General features: G+C 34.9%; 1 protein-coding gene across 1 annotated transcript in view; it reads left to right on the top strand.

Annotated features, from left to right (window-relative positions):
• The window catches only part of ACSS3 (acyl-CoA synthetase short chain family member 3), a 149365-nt gene that overhangs the window by 48911 nt on the left and 73068 nt on the right, over nt 1-27386 (top strand). Inside the window, exons 3-7 of the mRNA XM_068560206.1 lie at nt 5308-5496; nt 9173-9307; nt 15166-15306; nt 24040-24120; nt 24201-24296. Coding sequence (XP_068416307.1) covers nt 5308-5496; nt 9173-9307; nt 15166-15306; nt 24040-24120; nt 24201-24296 — 642 coding nt within the window. The remainder of the gene's footprint in view (nt 1-5307; nt 5497-9172; nt 9308-15165; nt 15307-24039; nt 24121-24200; nt 24297-27386) is intronic.

Below are 27386 nucleotides of genomic sequence, written 5' to 3' on the forward strand. Positions count from 1 at the left end.
CACTGTCTTAAAAAGTTACATTTCTGGAAGCTTCTTATGTTAGATGAAAGTATTTTGCATTCCTGAAAGATTTCCTTTCAAAAAGATAGTTTTAGTATTATTTCAGGTCTTAAGCAGTTTTAGTATAACTGATTCTTTTCACAGGTATTTATTTACCTGGATGCATGGCTAGTGCATGGCCAAAAGAAGAAACAATTCATTAGAGATAAATTTTTACCTTTTTGGTGGCTCTCTATTTGTGTACAAGAAAAACCAAAAACGTGTGTATGATGTCTGTGTATGTACAAAATATGTGATTAACTTATATGTTTAAAAGTAAAATGCAGGTATTTTAGGTAATTATCTCTTTCTGTGGGGAATTCTATATATTCTGAAGAACAGGTCATTCATCCCCAATTTTAGTAAACTGTTTCCTCAGATATTATAATTGATTTTTAAAGTAGTTACATTTTCTGATATTGATTCAACCAGGGTTTGCAGAGTAATATCATCGCCGCTGAAAAACATGCTTTCTCTTGTCTTCTCTTTCGTGTAATTTTCTTTGACATGGCCCTGAGGTTGCCTCTGATTGTTATGTTTTTACTATAATTTGGACACCAATGCTATCTTTGTCATACAAACACGATTTTCTTTAGATGGACACACTGGCAGTTTGTGAAGCAAGTGCTAATTTACTCTATAGAACATAGTCTTTGATCAGTTTTGACTAATGTTTATTTTTGTGTCACGGGCTTTTGGTCATGAAATTCTACTAAGTCGCAGACTGCTTTTTTCCCAATATGGTTTATTACAGGATATTGAATATAGTTCCCTGTGCTATACAATAGGACCTTGTTGTTTAAACATCCTATATATAATAGTTTGTATCTGCTAGTCCCAAACTCCCCATCCATCCCTCCCCCGCCTCCCCCCATGGTCTGTTCTCTATGTCTGTGAGTCTGTTTCTGTTTCATAGATAGGTTCATTTATGTCATATTTTAGATTCCACATATAAGTGATATCATATGGTATTTGTCTTTCTTCACAGACTGCTTTGGAATGAAGATTCTCCAGAATGAGTACATAAAAATTTTACTGAAGTTTTTTTCATTATTTATGCTTACATGTTTTTGTTTTACCATTCTAAAATTTAAAGTTTTTACTTGCATCTAAACCAAATATATGTGCATTATATATAAACCAAATATATGTGTATACCGTTTTATATTACATAAATATTTGTTGCATTTTCTTATTTTATCATTACTATTTATGTATGATATTTTTTCCTGGACTGTGAATTTCTTTGCCTTAAGGAACATATCTTCCTCATTTTTGCACCTGCCGACTTGACCTCAGTATAGGACACATAGCAGATACTATATAACTTGAATCAATGGCAGGATACTTAGATATTAAAATAACTTTAAATTAGTACCAAAATAATAATTAGCTCATGTAATAAATAACTAGTGGGAAAAAGCAAACACTGTTGTTCTAAATGAATATGTATATATACATTTGTTTCATTTCTTCAGGCTTCGTCCCCAGCTCAGTTATCCTCATGTTAGAGGAGTATCATGGCCTGACCATGATTGTATGGGTTATGTATTGCCCTTGATGTCAGAAAGAAAACCAATTTTAGTGATTTGTGCCTGTATAAGACTATTAAATAGTTGATAAATTAAAATAGTTCTAAGAAGGTACAAAGATTAATATGGATTGGGTGAGTGGCACATGATTTAATTTTCTCTTCAGTTGAGAAACTGTAGGTTATATGAAATGCATGTTAAATTTTTTTCCTTTTGGATAATAATAGAAATTATAAATCTACACTCAGACACCTATGGTAGAATAAGAATATAACATTGAATAAAAATAATATCTATCTTCCGTTTGATAATTTTCCATCAAAAAGCCAATGAAGACAAGGTGAACCCTGAAATAGCAATAATCAAATTGTCCTTTGTGTTGGTTTCATAGAACTTTATTTGATTGATTATGAACTCTTAGGTGACTGAGATTTCTAGATATTTCCTCTAATTGCTCGCTGTTGCTTACACTTATCTTCAAAATGAGTATTTTTGCATCTGAGTACGACTATTAAGTATTCTGTTCTGGGGTTTCCAAATTAACCAACATGAGATATAATATATTTCTTTAATAAATTAATTTATTTTTATTTTTGGCTGCATTGGGTCTTTGTTGCTGCATGCAGGCTTTCTCTGGTTGCGGCGAGCAGGGGCTACTCTTTGTTGCGGTGTGCGGGCTTCTCATTGTGGTGGCTTCTATTGTTGCGGAGCACAGGGTCTAGGCGCACGGGCTTCAGTAGTTGTGGCACGTGGGCTCAGTAGTTGTGGCTCGTGGGCTCTAGAGCGCAAGCTCAGTAGTTGTGGCGCACGGGCTTAGTTGCTCCGCAGCATGTGGGATCTTCCCGGACCAGGGCTCGAACCCATATCCCTGCATTGGCAGGCGGATTCTTAACCTCTGCACCATCAGGCAAGTCCCAACACTAGATATAATATTAATGAGGAATATTTTTTAATGAAACATTCTCATATATTTTCATATTAAATCAATCCCATCTTTTGCTATGAGCTAATATTTCATTTTTCATTAGCTTATTTATTAGAAGTCTTACCTGAAACATATTTACCCATTCATTTTCATATTTATAAAAATAAATATATATATTTTAAAATTTAGAAGTAACAATGGAAAATTTTACTGGAGTGACATTTAGCCCCAGAAACTACTAAAAAAGATATTTTTCTCTATTGATCATGTAAAACTTTTGTCTTCAGAGCAACTTTAGTGTGGTTAGTATGGTATCTAAACATTGAGGAGTAGCTGCAAGAAGGGAGGTTAACAAGGCCAAATGGGCACCATCTATTGATGATACAGACATAGTGCAGCTTAATTTGACTGAAGATTGTCTTCAAGGCAGTGGTTAACAACTCAGATGCCTGCAGGAACCAGGCAGATAATATAAATGGGAGGCATGGATGAGAGAAAAATCAATTATCTGTATATATCACACCTCTATGGTTATGGAACTATGGTATAAGCAGATGACAGAATAAACAGGATGTAGAAGAATATATTTTAAACCCAGAAGGGAAGAAAAATGCAAGCTCTGTTATAAATAGCCCTAGGGAATAGCAAGTTCATGGCAAACCCAGCAGCTGATCATTGGGTTCAGTTGATTGTTGTCATTCAAGAACACAGACCAACTGTGGCTAGACCTTCCAATTTTTCAAGAGAACCTGGAAATCTGAATTTGCATATGAAACCTTCTAAGTTTAATATGTTGGCTCATTTTTTTTTTTTTTTAGGTGTGGCATGACCCCACCTTAAATACATCTTGGGGCTACATTTAGCCATTGTGAGAGCCTTCTTATAAAGAAAGCCTTGAATTTATTGATTTCATTTCTTTCAGAGGACAGAAAAATTTTGGACATCTTCCAGCAACGTTGTGAAGTAAGACAGGATTATAGTTACTGAATCATTGCTAGATTGGGTTTTGGTTGAAAATTCTTTTTATTCAACACTATTTAAGGTGCCAAGGCTATAGCTGTAAATAGGACAAACTTCTCGTTGATCTCTCCCAGTGCTGTACCTTAAACAGGACACCCAGTAATGCGATCCCAGAGCATGGCCACTTTCTGCAGGGTTTACACTGAGATATTTGGATATAACGTTTAGTGTTTGTCTTGGTTCTTGAGCTCCATATAATAGAATTTAAGTTCATGATTGATATTACTTTGATTTATCTTTCTTGTAACTTACTACTGGACAACTTGGGGTTCTTAAAAAATTGCACTAAATTAGAGTTTGCAATATAGGGCAGGATAAAACACTGAGAGAGTTGTTTGTTACTGTCTGTCTTTCCCCAGAGCCCTTAACCTTGACCACATCTTTCCCCATCTGCACAGAGGAAGGGAATAGAGAGAAAAAGGAATAATGATCAGGATTCAGAATCCTTTGAACTTGTTCAAAAAGTAGGAGAGGCAGAGTGAAATGAAAGGAACCTCAAATAGCAGTGTGGCCTAATTCCTTCTCCCAGGCCTCCTCTGTTTACTATCTTGAACAGTCACATTCAAAGCCAAGCCATAGTCCTTCCATTTGCCCAGTGGATCCCTACTGACCCTTTAGCTCTCTGACCTGATCTATGACCGCTTACTTTCTCACTTGTTCTTTCTGTTTCAGCTCCCTGGTCTCCTCTACGTTCCTCAGTCACATCACCTATGACCCCCTTACGCCACTGTGCTGGTGCCCTTTCTGCCTGAAATAGTATGCTCACAGATATCCACTTAGTCTCAACCTCTTATGTGTCATTGCTAAAATGTCACTTTCTTAGGTCTATCTTTTTTTTTTTTTTGGGGGGGGGCCGTGCTGTGGCAAGCGGGATCTTAGTTCCCCAACCAGGGATTGAACCCATGCTCCCTGCAGTGGAAGTCTGTGTGGAGTCTTAACCACTGGACCACCAGGGAAGTCCCTTTTGGGACTATTCTGATCGTCCCATTGAGAATTACATCCCCTGCACTCCCAGTCCCCTCTATTTTGCTCTATTCCCCCATCAAATAGCACTCAATACCTTTTAACATAATACATAATTATTACATTTATTGCATATCCTCTGCTAAAACATAAGTACTCTGATAGAGATCTTTGTCTTGTTTGTTTACTGATGTATCAGAGAACAGTGTGTGTGATGTATAGGAACTCAGTATATATTTTTTAAATAAAAGAATGTTGAACTTCTTAAATCCTCACTTAGATCTGGCATACTTCCCACAGCTTGCTGTAATTGCCCATGAAAAGGTTTCTTGCAACAAATTTTATCATATGTAGGCTTTTGATCTTAACTGTTTCCTTCAACAGTTAACCCAACATATAACTAAATTTGTAATTATTTTATTTTTCTGCTCACTTGACAGATTGCCCCTTTAGCATAAAAGCTCCACAGGGACAAGTCTTTGTCTTTGTTTTTCAGTGTTGTGTTCCCAACCCTAAACACAATGTCTGGCGCATGATAGTTGCTTAGTAAAAATGTTGTTGAATGAATAATTAAGCAAATTTAAGCCATGGAATTCATATGGCATAATAATAGTAAGTTGGTTTGTAGTCAATTATTATAATCCAGATGTCTGTTATCATTGTCACCATCTAAACTCTTACCACCATCATCAAATATGTATTTCTCAGACTTCTATAATCCACTGCGGGCGGGGGGGCGGTGATCATCTTCTTGCGTTACTGTTGTAACTGAGAAGTTTAGTGAATTATCACAGAGAACACTTTGCTGATCTGATGATGTTGTTATAGGTCTCTAAGCTGGCTGGTGTTTTGGTCAAGCATGGTGTCAAGAAGGGTGACACCGTGGTTATCTACATGCCCATGATCCCCCAGGCGATGTACACCATGCTGGCGTGTGCTAGGATAGGAGCCATCCATAGTCTCATATTTGGGGGATTTGCATCCAGAGAACTAAGCAGTCGCATTGATCATGCAAAGGTAAGTGCTTTATTTGGAGAAATCAAGTAGTAGCTGCATATAGTACAGCCATATTTATCTGTGGATGAACCATCGAAGAGTACTGTACTCTTAGATCTGTACTTATTAGATCCTCCTATCAAATGAGATAAAGTTTACTTTTTATTTGGCATACACTATTAACCAAAATTTTATTTTCGAGTCAGTCCTATGTGGTAGACATCTTTCTAGATACTGTGAAGAATATAAGTGCAAGCCTTTCAAGTTAACTTGCCGTATATTTGTGTAAGACATTTAAGAAAAATAATAACTAATTTACTCATTCAACATGTATTTATTAAGCTTCCACTCTATGCCTGGTACTGTCCTTGGAACTGGTTAAGAAATGATACTTATCAAATGGATGGGACACATGACTAGTTTTATAATCTATATATTTCCAGGAATGGTGGTATATAGCACAGTGGTTAAGAGGGGGTGTTAGGGACAGGTGAAGTTACACGTTTAGATGGGGTACTAAAATCACAAACTTGAAAGGCTGTTGTGAAATATCTTTGAGATACTGAATTTAAAACACTAACACAGTGCCTGGCATATAATATTCATTAAAAAAAAAAGGTTAGCTGTTATTATTCTATGAATTTAGAGCAGGAATCAGCAAACTTTTTTCTGTAAGTTACCAGATAGTAAATATTTTAGGCATTTCGGGTTACATGGTTTCTATTGCAACTACTCAGCTGTGCTGTGGTAGCACAAAAACAGCCTTAGACACTGGAGGAACTAAGTGCAAAGCAGTGTTCCAACAACACTTTACAAAATGTAATTTGGGCAGAGTTTGGCTCTGAATCATAGTTTGCAGATCCCTGATTTAGAGGCAGGAATGATATCTTTTAGTTGGGGTGGCTGAAGAAGGCTTCCTGAAGGAGGTGAGATTTGAGTTACGTCTTGGCTAAGGTTCAGCTAGTTGAAGAGAATGACATAGTGGGATCCAAAAGCCTCGAAAAAGAATAAGAGTCTAGCATGAGAGGCAGGAAAGGGTAAAAATTCATTTAAAGGACAGCAAATAGAACAATATGATTGAAGAGGGAGAGAAGGTGAGCTTGAAAAGGCAGTTATTGTCTGAATTGCATCCTGTAGACGCTGACCGGTCGAATTTTTGAGCAGGTGACTGTCATGTTTTAAGCAATGTTAAGAGGAGGCAAGTCTTGCAGTATGATGTGAGAGAGGTTAGAATGAGAACCTTTGGTAGGTGGTCTCTTTGTGAATCAGTGGCTAGTGGGCAATGTGCAGGAGAGGAACAGCAGTGGGAAGATTAAAGAAGGAAGGTCATTATGGGAGTAGGAGATGACTGACCTTTATAGAGTTTTGCAAGCCCAGGATGAGAAACATTCTTAACAAAGAAAAGGGAACTAATATATATTGAGGGTCCCCAGAGTACTAGGCATGGAGTGAGGTTTTACATATCTGACTTCATCTGGTAATAGATCAGTTATTAGAACTAGGAAGCTGGTTTGCACACTAACTGGCTGGATTCTCTTTTTTTCTCTCTTTTTAAAAACATGTTGAGTTAGTGCTTATGAAGGGAAATCTAGGGGGCAGTATCAGTCACTGATCTGCAAATCAGTGGGCAGTTGGAGACTTCTCTGAGGAAGCTATAGACTCTAGCTTTTCAGCTACAGAAATCTTAAACACCATTTGGGCAAAGGTATTGTTTCTTTTTTAAAAGATTTTATACGATGTGGGAAAATTTATATATGTATATAAAATAAGAATTTATAAAACTTATACTGTATCACTGGAGGAGTTTTCATCCATAAGACACACACACATAGACACCTCCCCCACCCCCAACCTTGTTAAGGAGCTTAGGCAGTAAGTGCATATTCTTATGGGCGGGACCATTGAGCAAGTCAAATTAATGGCGAGGAGACAGAGATAGAGATACATACCTGAGATATTTGGATGATAATTGAAACCAGGGATGATTTTGATGTCGTGATTTTCAACTAATTAGGCCGAAGAAAAAGTTTTATTTTAACAGATGAAGATGGGAAGAATGTAGTCCACTTGAGATGGAATAAAACCTCCAATAAAAGGCTGTTAATAGAAATGTGAAAGGGATTATTTTCTAGAGGAAGAATCTAATTTTGACTTTATTAAATTATTCAACTTTTGATATATTCTATATATGTTTTTAATTTGATGTGTAACTTACTTTCATTTATTCAGAATTCAGAATTCTAATCTTAGGGAATGTTATCTGGAGTTATTTGTGTACATATTTCAGATACTAAAATGTGAATTATATTCAGATGTCTGACCTTTAAAAATATTAAAAAAGGATACAAGATTTACTTTTTCATTTCTTTCCTTTTTTTTTTTTTTGCCTTTAAAAGGCAGCTTGAAATAGTGGAAAGAGGAAGATTCTGAAATTGTCAGTACTGGCCCTCTTTCTGATTCCAACACTTCTAACCTAGAGCAAGCTATGCAACTGCACTGGGCCCCAGTTCCATGAATATTAAATGATATTAAAAACCAGAAAGTGCTATATATGCATATATTTGACATTATATAAACCTTCCCTAAATGAAATGTATTGTAACCAGAAATCAAAATTCAGGAATAGGTGCACTGTGTTGGACTGATTATCTTTCTCCTGAGTAATTTATTATCTGTTTCCTTTGCTTTGGATTTCTCCGTGAAGATATCTTTTAGGTGTACTTAAAAGAACAAAGATATGTTTGTTTTGCAGATTAATGAGAATTTTGGTTCATTGCCACATATATTTGTTGAGAGCTTATGGTATGGCAAGCATTGTAACAGGCATAGGAGACAGGGAGGTAACGGGGTCCAAATTTGGCCTTGGAGAGCTTCCTGTGCAGAGGTGGGGACAAAGAAACACTTTGACTATAGTTGGATATCTGAGGCCTGCTCAGAATCTACCAGGGAAGGAAGATTGATCCTAAGCCTTTTAGCTACACCTGTGCATATCTTGAAGAATGACTGGCAAGTTGTCAGGTAAAGAAGAGTGCCAAGTGTGTCTTAATGACGGGGCCATGTTCAGGCTTTGTGGGGCTTGAAACTAAATGAGGGCCCTTTTAAGAAAAATATGACAAAATTACAATATAAAATTTGGTGAAAATGAGTATGTATTTGGAATGAGAAAAGAATCATAAAATAATTATTGGAGATTCAGGTCTCTTCCTTCTGCAGTCTCTCTAGGTGTTCAAGCAGAGATGCTTACATAAAAAACTTTAGAAATGCTTCCTAATAGCAGTCAGGCTGGGTCTCCCCCTGCTAAGAAATGCTACAACTTCAGCAACAACCAGCTGCTATGCAGGCCTCTGCAAGTGAGGGGGCCCTAGGCTTCCATTTCACTGGTTCATGGCAAATTTACATCTACCTGATTTAATGAATTCTTTCGAAAGTATTTTTTAACAGCTCATGTTTATTAGCCAGAAACATCATTAAGTGTGGAATTCTGAACAGGTAAGTGAGATTTATGTGGAAGTGGTTAGGGCTATAACATTTAAAAATAGCTTATTGGTTTTCAGGCCATTTATTTAATAGAGAACAGAATCATTCAAATGTTTCTTAAGAAATGTTAAATTGTCAGCCTGCATCTGAAATATTGTGGTTACCTTAATTAGGATGGTTAAGCTTTCTCATGTATTTATTTACTTATTTTTCATTGTAGCCCAAGGTCGTTGTTACAGCATCATTTGGCATTGAACCTGGAAGGAAGGTAGAATACATACCACTTCTAGAAGAAGCTCTGAGAATAGGACAACACAAGCCAGATAAAGTTCTCATTTATAATCGTCCAAATATGGTAATCTGAATATTGAATTTGGTCCTTGCTTATGGTGATGTGCTAAGGATGACTCTTTTTGACCATTTGAAAGGAACACTTGATTTATAAACTGTTGAATATACAATACTTCAGGAATGTCACTATTTTTGGCAAAAAAGAATGATGTTTTCTGTCATTATAAAAAACGAGCTTAAAACAAAAAGAGTGGAACATAGGAGTATCTGTAATATTAATGAATTAGAATTAATGTGTAGTCTATTGTGGTGTCCTTTATTAATTTACATTATAACTATAATAATAATACAGTTGACCCAATGCAGGGGTTAGGGACACTGGCCCACTGGGCAGCTGAAAATCTGCTTATAACTTTTGACTCCCCCATAAACTTACCTAATAGCCTATTGTTGACTGGAAGCCTTACCAATAACATAACCAGTTGATTAGCACGTTATATGTATTATATACTGTATTCTCTTACAATAAAGTAAGCTAGAGAAAAGAAAATATTATTAAAAAAGTCATAAGGAAGAGAAAGTAGATTTGTAACTATATTTACTCATACCATAAGTTTATGTCATCTGTTTACAAGATGAATTGTCTATCAGTACCTGCATCAATATTGGCTTATATGATACAAAACACTGTAGATGTTCTACGTATTACAACACTAAACATCAAAAATGAAAAGATAATGTGAAAAAGAAATTCATATTTAGGTATAATGATTCATGCATTGATAAAGAAGCAGCAGCAATATGATTGCTTCATGGTAGCCCAGCCTACACACTAATGAGTGAATAATTATACAGTTTTTATGGCATATGGCATTACAGTCATATTCATACTACAGTATTAGAAACACTGTTAAATTTTTTAAAAAACCACTTACCTGTGATGATAGGCTGATACCCACCTTTTCCAGTTACCAGAGAAAGAGGCATACTGTATAGTAATGTAATTCTTTGAAAGCAAAGTTATAAAACAGTAAGAAAACTACCGCATTATTAATTTTATATTAAATATCACTTACCTTATGCCTATGCAAGGATAAGCTAGTATCTACATGTATGCATTCATGACATAACTTTTTCTTATTTTTTTCGATATTTCTAAGCAATGTGGTTCACCTGCAAGTTTTGTCAGGGTCATGATCTGAATGTGTATATACTCTGACTGGATGCTTAAACTCTCAGCTACCCAGTCTTGATTAATTTGCATTTAAGATGTCTTTTAAAAACTTTAGAAAAAGTAATTGGTCTGGAAATAAAAACTATGTTCAGGAAAACAAAATATGAATATTCTAAACAGATAAATTATTCTGTGATCTGTGAAGGAAGGAAAAGCAGTAAATAGATCAATGACTATATTTTACAATGCTTTTTCTAACAAATTTGCCCTAATGATCACCTCATTTCTACATCCAAGCTAAGTCTCCAGCTATTTATACTGGGACCAATTTGGGTTTCTAGCAGATTAAAATATTTTGCAGAAGGAAAATTGAAAGTGTGCAAAGAATCATGTATAATTTTGTAGAACTCTTGAGAGGTTATCTGTGGAAAATGCTTAAATGACAAGACATAAGAACAGAGAGCATTAAAGCTCTCTCATTTTGATTACCACCTAGCAATTCGCGTTACCACGTTAAATTCCTGTGTAGTTTTAGTAGTCTGTGGTTCATGAACTGTTGCACTCAATGATTTTAATATTTTTACTGTCTCGAAGAAGAATTTTAAATTTCTTTCAGATGACCTCCAGCATGTTTTTAAAAAAGGTTTGTTGCTGTTCAATCAGGGAAAGCAAAGTCAGTAATAAAGAAGGCTTTGGGTAAGAGAAGGTTAGAGGAAGGGTAGGAACAAACACACACAAGTGTTTAATGTGTGTGTACTATTCACACATGTATGAATTCATGTAGAATTTACAAAAAACTTAATGCTAAGCACAAAGTACTTTCAGATACTCCTTATTTAATTCTTACATTCTTATAAACCAATAAAGTAGATGTTATTACTGGCCCCATTTTACGGATGAAGAAACTGAGTCATGGACAGGTCATAGCCCAGAGTCACAGCTAATTAGTGGTGGAGCCAAGATTTAAACCCAGTTTAATGACTTTTAACCAACAAGATATGTGCTGTTTTCTTTTACTTTATAAATACATTGGATATGGATATGAATGTTTCCTATTCAGATTTTTCTCAGGCAAATATCTTCTTTTTCCTCTTTTTTTATTATTAATTTTTGTACACTATCTCTATTCAGCATTATTCACATCTTAATATAATATGCACATTGTAGGTACTCAAATTATTATTTTATTTTAATTTTTGAGATATAGTTTACATACAATAAAATGGACAGATCATAAGAGTACAGTTTGATGCATTTTCAAAATTGCATGCACTTGTGTAACTACCATCCAGATCCAGATATAGAATTTCTCCATACTTGTTCCTTTTTCCAGTCAACCATTCCCCATCCCCAGAAGCAAATGCTTTCTGATTTGTATTGTCATAGATTATTTTTGTTCATTCCTAGGCTTCATATAAATAGAAGCATACCATATATACTCTATTGTGTCTGCCCTCTTTTGTTCAATATGTTCTTGAGATATACTCCTTGTGTGGCATGTATCAGTAGTTTATTGTTTTTTTACTGAGTAGTATTTCAGACCATAAATATATCAAAAATTGTTTTTCCGTTCTTCTATTTATGGATATTTGGGTTATTTCTACTTTGGAGTTATTATGACTAAGGCTACTATGAACATTCTTGTACAAGTCTGTGTGGACCTGTGTTTTCATCTCTCTTGTGTAAATACCTAGGGGTAGAATTGCTGATTCATGTATTAGATGTATATTTGACTTTATAAAGAACTATTAAATAATTTTACAAAGTGGACGTATCATTTTACTGTTCCACCAGAAAATTACAAGAGTTCCAGTTGCTCATTTTCATTATCGTTTGGTATTTTGTAAAAAATCTACTTTGATACATAACCATATAATCTTGCTTGTACTTTTTGTTGCATAGTGTAACTTTTTTCCATCCCTTTCTTTTTAACCAGTAATGTGTTTATATTTTAAAACATTTTCTCTTATAGATAACATATTTTGGGGCCTTAATTTTTTTATCCAATGTGACCATCTCTGCCTTTTAAATAAATATTTAGTCTATTTACACTTGATTAAAAAAAAAAAGATGGTAGGCTTCTCTTCCCTCTTAATAGGTAGAGATCCACTTTCCCTTTCCCCCTCCCATAACTAGTTCCCTTTCTCTCCCTCTTTCTTTTTCTTGAAACCTTTCCCTCTGTTTTGACTTTCCTTTATTTTAGTTGGATGTCTCTTGTCCTTCATATCTGACATGCTGTTGAGGCAGTTAATAAGCCCAGTGGATTGGCTTTGCTTTGAGCTTAGAGAGACACAAATTATGAGGCTTGGTGATGCATTTCATTACCAGGATTGCATTTTTGCCAGAGGAAATAAAAACCTGGCTGCCACTCCTAAGCCTCAGGCAAGCAATGACGGCTTAACTGGCAGGTCACATCAGTCACCCCTGGTGCTTCCCCCAGGACTGCATTTTAAGAATGATAACATTTAGGAAGGGCATGTCTATAGAAGTAAACGCATGTATGTAAAGGCTAATGTTGATTTTTCCCCTCTCTTCCCTTCATCAGATCTTCTTTTTACATTCCTGTATTTCTTAGCCTGAAGACTAACCATTCATTCAAGTCCTCATTTCATTTTATCTGCAATTATTTTTGCGATTAATCAATTGACCTTTTTTATTACACAGTGTTATGATTTTTTTATAGGTCCGTAATTGTGATGGCAAGGGCTTGATAATTTGAAATTAGTTGTGTTTATCTGGTACATAAAAACAAATGGAAATTTACAATTTGGTCACAGTTATCTGTTTTTATTTATCTAAATGGCACATCCAGGGCACATTCAAGGTGAGGCTGGAGAAACCAGTTGGGCCTAAAACTTCCCCTTCATGAAGGTCAACTCAGATTGTTGTCTATCAATGTGCGTATTCATATAGGCATCATATTTGTGATATTATATTGAAATGTTAATTTGTAAATGTACCCATTTAAATATATGACCGGTTTCTACAACCCTGATCAAAACATTAGGGAACCAGAAAAGTGGAAATGGCCTGGCTTTTAAAAATCTGTCAGAGTCTCTGGACTTAGTTCAGGGATTCACCTTGATGAAGTGAATGGCTACATATACTCTCTAGGTGGTGAACTTACTTTCACTGAGGAATGAGTAGTCTTGCCTTGTGCCTACTAACAAGTTCACCAACTGTAAACTTCGTGATGTGTCATCTTGAGCTTAGTCAACATTTCATAAAATAACTAGATATGTACTGGATCATAACTAGAATTAAATAGCTATAACTCCCCACTAGAGTAATTTTTCCATAAGCCACTTCCTTCTTCTTCACCTACCTGGCTTATTTCATTGGCACCATTTTTAAAGAGGTCTGTCTAACTTAAGATGTGTCTGTCTAATTCATGGCTCTATTATTATAAAGTTTATAACACTAGAGCTTGGTTCTAGGAACAAAAAAGAAAACAAACATTTCTACCATATTAGTCAATAACGTAGATGGAGGAAAACTTGGATAGCTTTTTGTATATGTCTCATACTCTCATTAACTTCAAAACCGATTTTTGTTCTTGAAAAAGCAAAAGTAGATTACTCCTCCACCCCTGAAAGTTATTTAATATTCTCTCATTTGGAAAAATGGCCACAGTATTACTCTTAAATGGCCCTGTATAAAGAGAAATTTTAGTGGGTTAGTTGAGATTTCATTGTGAAGACAGTAGTTCCAAAGTAAAAGAAATAGGTTATGAAAAATAGAAGTTAGGTCCATCCACGTCTCTACAAATGACCCAATTTCGTTCCTTTTTATGTCTGAGTAATATTCCATTGTATATATGTACCACATCTTCTTTATCCATTCATCTGTTGATGGACATTTAGGTTGCTTCCATGTCCTGGCTATTGTAAATAGTGCTGCAGTGAATATTGGGGTGCATGGATGGACCTAAAGTGTGTCATACAGAGTAAGTCAGAAAGAGAAAAACAAATATCGTATATTAACACATATATGTGCAATCTAGAAAAATGGTACAGGTGAACCTATTTGCAGGGCAGGAATAGAGACACAGACGTAGAGAATAGACGTGTGGACACGGGGCGGGGGAAGAGGGAGTGGGATGAATTGGGAGATTGGGAATGACATATATACACTAACATGTATAAAACAGATAGCTAGTGAGAACCTGCTGTATAGTGCAGCGCGCTCAGCTCGGTGCTCTGTGGTGACCTAGATGGGTGGGATGGGGAGGTGGATTGGAGGGAGGTCCAAGAGGGAGGGGATATATATACACATATAGCTGATTCAGTTCGTTGTACAGCAGAAACTAACACAACATTGTAAAGCAACTATACCCCAATTAAAAAAAATAAAGTGTGTGTTTCAGGTCAAAAAGAAAATAGAAGTTAGCTTATAAAGGTGTTAGTGTACATGCATTTATAGAAGCATGAACCTCTGTTAGTTAAGCTCTGACTGTTGATGAAATCATGCCTGCATCATATTGAATTTCTTAAGGGTATCTCTAGGTTTGAATAAAACGTTTTCTGTTGTAAGTTTAGTTGAAGCCAACATCAAACTGTTGGATTTTTTTATGAACATTTATCTCAACTTATGACCCTGAGATACTGAGTCATAAGTCTGATATTTAGTGCTCTATAGGCCTAGATTTCAGTCAGATGCTCAGACTAATATAGATTTAGCTACTCTCCAGCGTTCTCCTGATTTAATCTCCTTTGTTCAGTGCATATTCCTATATTTTTGCTTTGTAGGAGCCGGTTCCTTTGGCTCCAGGTCGTGACCTTGATTGGGATGAAGAGATGGCAAAAGCACAGTCACATGATTGTGTTCCTGTTCTTTCCGAACATCCGCTGTATATTCTTTACACATCTGGAACAACGGGGTTGCCAAAGGTATGCACTATCTTAGGGATAATTATAGTGGCAGATTTTTTTGCACCGAGAATATTTGACTACTGACTGAAAGTACTTTATATCTTAAAGACATATTGTGTCTAAATATATAAAAATATTCATTATGTTTAATGTCAAATGCTTTGTCCTTATTTCTTTCAGAATCTTCACAAATATCAGCAATATTCAATTGCTTTAGTAAGCTGTTAAAATTAATATATATTTGATTGAATATCAGTTGGTTTAATAAAATTTTATAAAATATATTTTAAATGAAATACTTTTATTTTTTACATTGAGGCATAACTTTCATAAAGTATGAAAACTGATTTTTGATTTAGAGGAATTCAATTTATCATTAAAAATGCAGCTTTGAGAATTGGCCTAGACAGTCTGAACAACAGGGAATTTATCCAGGGGATTGAACTATTTGATTTGCAGCACTGAAGACACTCAAGGATTTTTTAAGTCTTTTACCCTGAAAGATGTTTTCACAAAACAAAGTCAAAAGTGTCAATAATCCTGAATGTGTCAGATACCAAACAAATACCACTTTTGCCTAGTATCTCTAAATAATACTGTTTTTTTCATATGACTTCATAAAGACTTGTGATATCATCTTCCTATTCATCTTTATTAAGGAGTTCAATATTCATTGAATCATAGAACGTTAGCAGGCAAAGGGACTTTTACAATCACTTGAATCCTATAGGGCATTGGCCTCTTTATTAATATCGGACCTCTGTAGCATCAGAATTCTGAAAAATTACCTGCTAACACTCTTAAAATAGTGATTCTGTTAGTTTAGATGTAAATAAAGGAAAATTAAGACTTAAGACGTTTTATATAAAATTCACTTGCTTGTGAAAAAGAGAACATTTGGTAGAGGGATATATTTTCTCTGAGTACAGAGACCATGTTTTATTACATTTTGGTCTACCATCGTGTTTTATATGTAGTTGGTACTCAAATTTTTGTTGAGTGCATAAATAAATTAATGCATATACATGAAGATATTTGTGTTGTTGTAGAATCAAAGCCCTGTGATTTTTTAAGAACTCTGGTCATCTGAAAAATAAATATTTCTTATATTGCAGACTCTAAGATTTGTTTGTTTAAGCAGTCCAAATGATCTGCTGGATGCAATCCTTACCCTTCACTTTTTGCAATCTGCATTATGCACCAGCCACATAGAGTCCAAATGAACGTTTGGCTGTAAAATAAAAGGGGACTCAGCAAGTTATAATCTAATATAAAAGTATCAGCATGAGATGAAACCACTGACCCTGAAAACATAGTATAACCTAACCAAATAAAAAAAATCAATTTAGCTCCTTAAAAGCCTGAAGGAATCTTATAAAAACTTTTGTGCCACCTCAATACTTTAAATCACTGAAATTCACTGTGGCCTGGATGGGGATCCTTATGAGAGGGCCGAAGAAGAGCTTGTCATCAACTCAAAGCTGACTCAGTTAGTGTAGTAGAAATAAAATAAAAGTAATATACAGGGCATTAAATCTGAAAAGTGGTGGTTCCAAATAAGGAAGAAACCTAGCTATTCCAGGTTTTCTCTGGGTCAGGAAGTTCTTTGTGGGATTCCTAGATGCCCAAACTGAAGATTGTTTGATGTCTTAATCATCCTCATTTTCCTTGTAATGTAGTACCATCCTGAAGATAATCTATTTCTATAGATTGGAGAAGGATTTAATTGTTCGGAGATTTCTATTCACATTGAATTTAGCTCAATTCAGTATGCATTATTGAGTGTTCATTAGGTGCTAAAAGAGATAAAAATATGAGTAAACCACAGCCCCTTCAGCATAGTGGGATTGCAATATATATCAACACAGATAATGTAAGATAGTCTGTGATCCTTGCCCTAAGAGGGCAACCCTACTTCTTGCTTTCTTGAAGAAAAGATGAGATTGGATGGTGTCTGAAGGATTAAATTCCATTAATCCAACAAAGATTACTGAGCACCCAAATATATATCTGTCTTTTAGAAGTTTACATTCTATGGCTAGACACAGGAAGTAAACAAATAAAGAACTATGCAATCTGTGATGTGTTATGAAGAAAAATAAAGCAGAATAAGGGTATTAGAAAGAGTGGGAGTGCTGTTTTATCAGGGAGATGTCAGGGAAAGCCCTTGACATGGTGACATTTGAAGGATGAATAGAACTTCTTCATCAGGTGACATAATGGGGAGGAGGACATGCCAGGTAGATTGGGTCGACATAAGCAAAGGCAAGAGTGTGTAAGGAAGGTTCCAGGATGGCTAGTGCATTTGGTGCAGATAAAGAAGAGAAATGGCCAGATATATAGGCAGGGGCCAATTGCTGAAAATTGAGCCAAGAAATTTAGTTTATATACTGTATGTAAGGAATGGAGAGCACTAATGCTTCTTAAGAAAGAGAGAAAAGTATGAAGGAAGGTAACCCTTGCAACATTTTGTTGAGAAGATAGGCAAATACACATAATGGAAACAAGGAGATTGGTTTTTCAGGCTGTGTTTAGTTTAGGACCTTACTTAGGACAGCAAACTTATTAGGGAACAATCAGATTTGGTTCAAGGGTAAGAGTAAGGCAGAGGAGGAGTCCAAGACCTTGAACCTGAGAACATAGAAGAGTGGTTTCGAATATTTACTAAAGTAGAAACAAAGGAAAATGGTTTGGGGCTGAGAAAACTAGGAGGTTTTGGACATATTGAGTATGATGTATCCTTGGGACATTAACATGGAGATGCCCAGCCAGTAGCTGGAAGTGAAAGAATACATCCAAGAATACGTCTGGATTTGCAGATAGACCCTTGGAACGTCATTTGTTGTAGAGGAATGGTGTTTAAATCATGGGAATGAGTAGGTTTTACAGAGTAGGACATGCAGAATGGCAAGACAAAGTAGTCGTTTCTCAAGGTCTTTCAGAAACATTTCCCTTAACCCTCCAGTGGACTTTAGAATTTCAATTGCATTGAAATTATATGTTGCCAACAAATATTTATGCCACTTATTTTATTCTACTTCTTAATATATTACTTTTTATTTACTTATTTTCATAACATTGCATGTTCTCTGAGGTCTTAGAATATATTTCATACATCTCTGAATCCACTATGGCACTAACCTTAGAATGGGGCCATGGTAGATCATCAGAATATTTGTTAAATAATCTCCTACTTTTCCAGTTAGCTCCCAGATGCCTTTTTTTTAAATTAAAATATAGCTGATTTACAATATTGTATTAGTTTCAGGTGTACAGCAAAGTGTTTCAGCTTTATGTATATATATATATATATGTATATATTCAGTTATATATATATATATATTCTTTTTTTAGATTCTTTTCCATTATAAGTTATTACAAGATATTGAGTATCCAGATGCCTCTTTATTCATAAGATTCTCACTTCATTTTTGGTAGGCATAATCAGAATTAATAGGACCTGAATTTTTAATATTGGGATTCCCAGAATAGAAGTACAGGAAAGATGAGCACACATGCATTTATGAAGCATTTAAATATAAATTTCATGTCATCATATAATTTGTTTTCTTGATCTTTGATCTTCATGAGGAAAAATAATGTTGTGAGCCCATAAAAATATTCTGCTTAAAAATGCTCTTTTCTCATAGGCACATATAAGACACACACAATGCAGTCTGTTTTTTGGTTAGAATTTTCAGATATATCTAGGGCATATTTGCATCTCTGCATCTGCCAACCCTGGATTTGTCAGGTTGTTATATGACAGGTTAATCTGTTAGCTGCTGCACATATTCTAGCAACCACAGCTGAGCTGCTTTGCATACATTTTTGTCCTGTTGTACACTTTTATCCTGTTTGGTTTGGGTACCTATATTCAAGTTACTTCAAGGAACTACACAATAGAAGAATCCCTCATCTGGATGGGGTGTCGTTTTGGGAGTGGGAGATTTAATGATGGTCATATTTATCTTCTTCTGGTTTGCTGTCATGGAGGTATGGAGATAACCGGAAAAAAAAAAAAAAAATTAGTGCCAAAGGAGCACAGGGGAAAAGAAACCAAAAGCAAAGAATTAGAAAAGAAGGCATGACAGGAAGGTGGTAGATAAGTCCTTTGTCCTGATGTGAATTTATATAATTTATGTTAACTTTTATTCCTGCGTGTTAGGTGACTTATTCATATTCTATACTGTAGAAAAAAATAAGAGAAAGTCAAATAAAAAAACCTGTAAACTTTTTTTCTTTTTAATCTGTGGTACAATTCTTGCAGTTAAAATGCTGCTCTAGCTGCAACTTTGCCCCTTATCTCACAGTTGTTCAGACCAATAAAAAATTATACTGCTGCTAAAGTATCCTCCATAGGGGCAGCTTCAGAGTCATTGTCTTGTCTACAGCAAGAGAGTTTATGTTTGACGAAATATACCAAATGGAATCATTCCATTTCTACTAATATGATTCATTAAATTCTGAAGTTTCAAGGGTTTCTCTTGAACGAAGAAGAATGTTTTTAAAAAATTATAGTTTTCATACATGTGCTTATTCATTTAACTGTTCACTCTTTTAATCAGTCAGAAGATGTATTAACTGCCTATTCTATGCTGAAGACACAAAAGCATTCTTATGGTGCCCGGAGTGGTGGAGAAGACTTAGCAGTAGGTGGATGTTGTTAGTGCTCAGGGGCTTAGAGAAGTTTGCGGGTTTTGGGGCCATGAAAGAGGAGGGAGAGGCTTTTCACACAAACCTAGTGGGTTTGGATGGCTTCCAGAAGAGGTGACACTTTCACAGTGTTGTTAGGTACTTGTGTGATCAAGTAGGAGCTAACCAGGTTCAGAAAAGGGGTGAGGGTGCATTCTAGGAAGAGGGGATATCACGTGTAAAACCACTATAAGAACAAGAGTATTGTTGGTTTGTTGGATTTTTTAAGTAAGCAGAACCATACCTCATACTTTTCAACTCACTGACTCCAACTGTTCTTTGGTGATAGATTTCTTTTCTTCAGGTAATATTTTTGTTTCCTCTTTCTTCTTGTTTTGTTTTTACTTAATTTGCCAGACTGAATTGAAATGTATATATCAACATACATACAAAGCATAGGCATATACACGTGTACATATAGACATATACGCATATGTATTTACATATGTATGTGTGAATGAATATCTATTTTATGTATGTAAATATGTATATTTGTCTTGTACAAGTCTTTATTACAGAGTAGGGTGATAGAGGGGCTCAACTTAGGAAGTATGAGGTTTTGTCGGTTACTCTATCTAGACTTCTCTTACCTGAATATTTTGAGATTTGCCATTCAGATTTTTATAGATCTACTAAAAAACATTTTAAAGACTCCCAAACTCTTAATCTTACCACACATCTCAAACTTCCTTTCTCTTCTACTACAACTGATGTTATTTCAACTGTATTTTTTTTTTAATTGTGGCAACCAAACAGTACACATTTGATACAGACATGTTTTCTGTTTTATGTTAATGGCCCCATTTATAATATTTCGTGGCTTTCCTTGTCTTCAAAGGCAGCTCATTAAACTGGAAATCATAAAGAACCATCTGTGATAACTGCCGTCCCATTCCTGGATGATGAATAATCAGCCTTTAGTTTCACTTGTAGGGACTGAATTTTTAAAATACCCATATACATTAAAAGTGTTTTGTTTAAAGAGCACCTGTCTATTCTGAGATAGAATTCACTTTCATGTCTTTATTAGGGACATGGAGTGTTAGTCCCACCTGGATGTTTTTCAAGTTCTCCAGAAGACTTGAAGTATTATGGCTGATCCTACAAAAACTAGAACAGTGTATTGGCAGGTTACAGGACTTTTCTGAAAATATGTTAGATCATCTATTTTTACTTTTAAGGTAGGTAGGGTGTAAGTACATAAAGTAACATATTCAAAAGAGTGAAATGCAGCATGCTTGTGTTTTAGGGGTAAGCACTGATGTTGAATAATATTTATATCTCATACTCAAGACTTCAAATATACTTTAAAATGCCATTTTTTTGTTTCTGATTAATTTTGCATACTAGAGTATAATGATTTGTAGGTGTTTTTGAGCATGGTTTATGTATTTTCGGAGGCTGAACAGGGTTTATCTTTTGCATTTTAATTATCATTACCTGGAAAATATGATTACAGACAAGAAATGCTTTATCATCTTAATGTTAGTCACGTATTAATATTATAATAAAGAAACTCTCTTTTTAAAACTAATCTTTCAGTTTTTTTACTGTTGAACTTCTTATAAAAGATCTACATGGAGAATATGAAATTATGCAGTTTTATTTTCTACGCCATACCAAATACCCAGTAAATTGAAAACTGTCATCTGATATTTCATATCAATAATCTATATTAATGAATAAAAAAAAGTCTGAAGAAAATTTTTATACTCATTCTTTAAAAAAATAAAAATAAGTGGATATCAAAGACCAATGATAAACAGACATGACTTTTCTGTCTCCTGTAGCTCCACTTTAGTTGTTTTTAATGAGAATGTTCGACGATAACCTCTAAATTTTTAACATTTCTGCCTTTTGTGTGGTATTACCACAGGGAAAAATTAAAAAAAAAACAGTAATTGCTAGAATTAAGGAAATAATTTTGTTAGGAGGACATTAAATTCTAGCCTGTAGAATTTTATATACTTTTTCATGTATGGTCTCATTTGTACGTCTAACTTTTTTGGGGTCAAATGGATTTAGGTAGCCACCATTTTACAGACAAAGCAACATTGGTAAATAACCTTTAAAGAAGGGTTCACTTGAGAGGCAAACAGAAATTTGATAACCTATCCTTTAAAATATCTTCTAAGTTTTACAAGTGAATTACTACTCATTTATTTTCTCCTTAGCCTTTTATTCCTTTCTATAACTTCCAGTTGATTGATCTTACCCTCATTTAATATAAAAATTTACCCATTTATAATGATATTTAGAATTATTTATAAAAATGACCTCTAAATGCAGGGACAGGCAGGTGAAGAGAAATTCTAAAACATCTTAAGTGAAATCATGACTGACATTAATTATCAAAGAATACGGATAGCATATTGTCTACGGAAAAACTTCACATTTTATCCTCTACCAAACGAATAAAAATTTTTAGAAAAGAGTGTTTGCAAGTTGATTAATATCAAATTCATCAAGGTATTGAACTATAGGAAAAGACCTTCTCAATAGGACAAACAAATTAGCAAAATGGGTGGAAGACCATACAGCATATACTCGGTAAAGAGCTGCTCAGTTTACGTGGGAAAATGCATGTGTGAAATTTACTGGCAGGGGCTTAGGATTTCTAATACTCCCAAGGTGATCAAGAGAGCCAACTGCATGCTAACCATGTCATACAACCTAGAAAGTACCCATCAAATGCCAACAAAGTTGCCTGTGATGTTTGCCAAGAGACCAGATAAAATGTATTCCACAGTTTGATACCTATGTTTTATTAGTGGTACCTGAGGAGAGCAGCAATTTTAGTAACAAACAGAAAGTCAATTTCTTTTTCATTCTCCTGATTCATGTATGTGTGTTACAGTTACAGAACTGTGCCAAAAAAGTTCAACTAGTAGCACATTCGTTAATTAGGACCATGTGTGCCCTTTCAGGTAAAATAATTATCTTCTTCACAAAGCAATTCTAGTTGCTCTACTGAGAGGTGCTTGAAAATACTTGTGAGTGAAATATAACATATTTCTTAGCAAGCATTCACCTTCTTGCTCTGAATAGTCACATCATTAAGTCTTTTTGAGCCAATGATGATTAATGTTTATAGTGAAGCAATAAATGAAATTAATTATTAAATTTACTATCAGTTATTATTTATGATAACTCTTATGCTCAGTTTTCAAAAATTAATCTTATATTAACATTGAATATGTTCACTGTCAAGGATAGCTGCTAAAAACTTTAGTACTGTGGTGTTAACAATCCCTACTTTTGCCCAAATGTAATAAAAGGAAAATCTGTCAGCCTCAGATCCAGCTCATCAGGATTGATTCCTCAGAGTTTGAGAATTCATCACTAAAGAACTGCTCAGCTCTGATACTGTGATAGTGTGACCACAAGGGTAGCATTGTATTAAGAATCCAGTTAGAATATGACTGTTTCCTCTAAGCATCCTGTTATTATTTAATAATATTAAGGAATAAACATCCTTATAGTAGTCTGTATCTTAGGCACACAGCTACCTTTGACATTTCTGTGCACTTAATTTTGAGAGTTTCCATTTTTGTTCTGGAAATATGTGTGAAAATGTAATTGTTGAAAATTTCATGCTAAGTCTTTGTTTGTTTTTTTTTTTTGGGCCGTGCGCAGCGTGCAGGATCTTAGTTCCCCGACCAGGGATCGAACCCATGCCCCCCAAGGTGGAAGCACAGAGTCCTAACCACTGGACTGCCAGGGAATTCCCTGTAATGTTGACAATTTATGTTACCACTGGAAATTTTTTTTATTGCATGTGATTCCGTGAAATCATGTTTTCTTTAGAAGGTCCAGAATGGTCTGTGAGAATGGATTCTACAAATGGACTGATACGGACAAATTATTCTGTTTTTATTATTGGAGGAGCCAAAGAAATAGTGATTCAGATACAATTATATGAAAGCCAAAGTTATTTATAGCTTATAGAATATGAAATACTTTAAACAGGAACTTTTCTTAAGTGGACAGTATGAAGAGAGAGAATCTTTTAACACACTGTCTACTGATTTTAATTTCACCTTTTCTCTTCTTTAGGGTGTGGTGAGGCCCACTGGAGGATACGCTGTAATGCTTAACTGGTCAATGTCTTCTGTATATGGACTTAAACCTGGAGAGGTAATCATGGTTTTAAATTCACATTACATGACATTTCTCTGATTAAGATATATGCATTTTATTATCTTCTTTTTGTTTAGGTGTGGTGGGCAGCTTCTGACTTAGGCTGGGTTGTCGGACATTCCTATATCTGTTATGGACCTCTTCTACATGGAAACACAACAGTTTTATATGAGGTAATAAAATAAAATTAATACCACATATACATAATATTAATTTTACTAAAAGTTTTAGAGAAGTAGTCCTAAGTAGGAAATGAAAATTGAATGGGGGCAGAGGACGTTTTTATGTCTTCTTCCAGTTATTTCTTAAGAGAAAGAAATATATACTTAGAAAAAAATAAACAACTATTTAAATTGTGTTGAACAAAGACATAAAAATTATATTCTGAAAAATATACACTAACAAGCTTGATGTCTATCCCTTTCTAGAAAATATTACTAGACTGATACTGATTTAGAATCTTAGAAAACAGCCATCATAAAACAAGCAACAGAGATTCACTTCTTCGTGTTCTTATAGCATTAATGGATTTCAAATACGTGGTTTCTTGATTTTAGCTAGACATTTTTGGTAGTTTCTGATGATCGCTATATGTATAAGGGAGAGAATCATAGACTGATCAGATTCATAGCTGAATAAATAACTGCTTTAGATTCTGTTGCATGGACTAATGTTACCCAGGAATAATATTTTTGTGTGTATGTTGGAAAATTCTGCTCTTATGCCTATTCTATTTAATTTTAACAAATGCCTTATGTAAATAGTTAAAACACATACCTATCAGATATGTAGGAGAATAAAATTTGAGAGGGACAGCAAATTGGTGGTTTGCTAAATCAGTATACAAATGATCTTGGACTTTTGGGATAAAAAACACAAGATGGGAAAATATGGAAATCTTTACAATCTTATATTTATATTAAAAATAATTGCAAAAATGAAGTAAGGGAAACTTGAGTTGGTTGCAGTTTATGTGGTTAAATACCTGTGTATTATGAGTTCAAACATGAGCGGCTGATAGGATTGCTTTAAAAAAATACTCACCATATGCAGTGTTGTAATCTTATTTTATTTTTTCACACTTGGAAATATGTGTTCAGTTTAATGAGGAGGAGAAACAATCATTACCTTTTAGAAAGACTTTGGATGAAAGGGACCAGGGTGAAAATGTCATACAAGAAAGAGATGAAGGAATTGTGAATGGTTAGTCTGATAAAAATAATATATTTAGTGTGCATGTATGTTAAGTATCTTTTGACATTTAAAGAGTTGCCACATATAAAGGAAGTAGTGTAGTAATGTAGTAATGTGGAGTTCCAGAGACTATCTTTTGGAAATAATCAGAGAAAATTTAACTGTCCGTTAGTAGAATAGGGAAGTTCTCAAATAGGAGGCTCTCTTTCACTTAAAGTCTGTCAACATCAAGAAAGAAATTTGAAGAAGGGAATTTTGTATGCGAGGTGTGGATAATAGTATTAGATGATGTCAAAGTTCTTTACAATCTTAAAATTCTTTAACTCAATGATTCTGAAAAAATTAGAGACTATTCTTGATCTTCATGGAAGTCTCCTAGTCCCAGTCACCATTTAAAGACATGAGTGTTTCTTCATTTTCAGCTGGCTGGTTTTCTGTCTCTGAATGCTCAGAGATACTAAGGCAGACTTTGACACAAGTATTAAGCCATCATGCACTACTCCACATATTTTGTACTATGCCTTTGTCCTTTGTAGACTTAACATGCACTGTGGTGTTTGTAATAATTAAAACATAAAATAATCTTGACACATCTGTCCCATACCAAAATCCTTGCAATAGAATAAATGTTTTTATTAAAATAATAATTCCCCTTGAAGTAAACAAAATAAGCCTCAACACTGAATACTTATAATGAATTGTGAAATTGCTAACATAAAGTGACAAAGCCAAAGGTGCCATTATATTGAAAAGTATTTATATTTATAAGTATGAATCTGCCTTTAGAACTGAAGTATATGGAATTTTTGTGCATTTACCATTGGCCTTTTTATATTTCTCAAGTTTATTTAAAACATGACTTTAACACCATGCAAGGGGCTCCGTTGTTTGTCTTTATCTTGGAATGATGTGCTCAAGAACATTGTAGATGCTCTAAAAGTGTTTGTTGTACAAAAGAGTGATCTTTTTTTTAACCTTTTAAACCTTATCTCTGCACTCTGGTTTCTTTCCTGCGACTTGTAAACATCTTCAATTCTCTCTGATCACAAAACAAAGCCTTTTAGACTTTTGCACATTTCTAGATATCCCATCTTTATATTCTTCTCCACTAAGTTCCTTGAAAAAATACACTTCCCATACTGTGTGAACTTTATATTCTTCCAATTATTGTTCATCTCACTGAAGTCTGGTTTCTCTCCACATTGCTTTATAAAGCTGCTGTATCAGAGGTGAACAGTGACTTCATAAATGACAAAGTCAAAGGGCCCCCTTCAGTTTGATTTTATTTTTTCTCTCAGTGGCATCAACCCTGCTGACTGAAGGTAATTCTCTCTGTTTTCTTGAGCCCCCTGCCCTTTTGCTATTGTTCAGGCTGTTTCTTTTGCCTGGCATGACTTTCCCTCTCTCTTTCCTTGTTTGGTTAATTCTACCTATCCTTGTAGACTCTGATTAGATGTAACCATCTCTTGGAAAATTTCCTCATAGTCTTTGGCTGTGCTCGGTTCCCCTTTTGTGGTTCCGTTGCCCTCCCCGAACATATGTCTGTTAGTGAGCTGACCACACTGTCCTGAATTTATACCTAGTAAAGTGTGGGAGCCTCAAAAACCAGTCTCAGCATAGTGCAGAGTACACACTAAACACTTAATAAATGCTTATAGAACTAAATTGTATGCTACTCCTCTGTTCTCTTTCTACCACTCTGACAGCTTGTCCTCCTTTTCCTTTCTTGGCTTCTTTTACTTTGATTCTAAACATTGGGGATTAATACGGTCTTGTTCTTAGCCCTCTTTTCCCATTCTGCTTATATTTCCTAGATAATCTCCATGCAGTTTGATTTGAGTATTACTAATTAAACCAAGGCTCCCAACTCCTCCTTTCTATATCTGACCTTCCTGCTAAGCATCAGCTTATTATTAGGCACCTTCAGATGGCCCAGGCATCCCTTATGCTCAAGACAATGTGAAATGAACTCACTATCTCCTCTCTTTCCTGCAAAGACATTGCTTTCCATATACTCTACAGTGTTGTTAATGTTACCTGCATTCACTCAGTCATCCAAACTAAGAATC

This window comes from Eschrichtius robustus, chromosome 13 (assembly GCF_028021215.1).
Source record: "Eschrichtius robustus isolate mEscRob2 chromosome 13, mEscRob2.pri, whole genome shotgun sequence".
Classification (NCBI taxonomy): Eukaryota; Metazoa; Chordata; class Mammalia; order Artiodactyla; family Eschrichtiidae; genus Eschrichtius; species Eschrichtius robustus.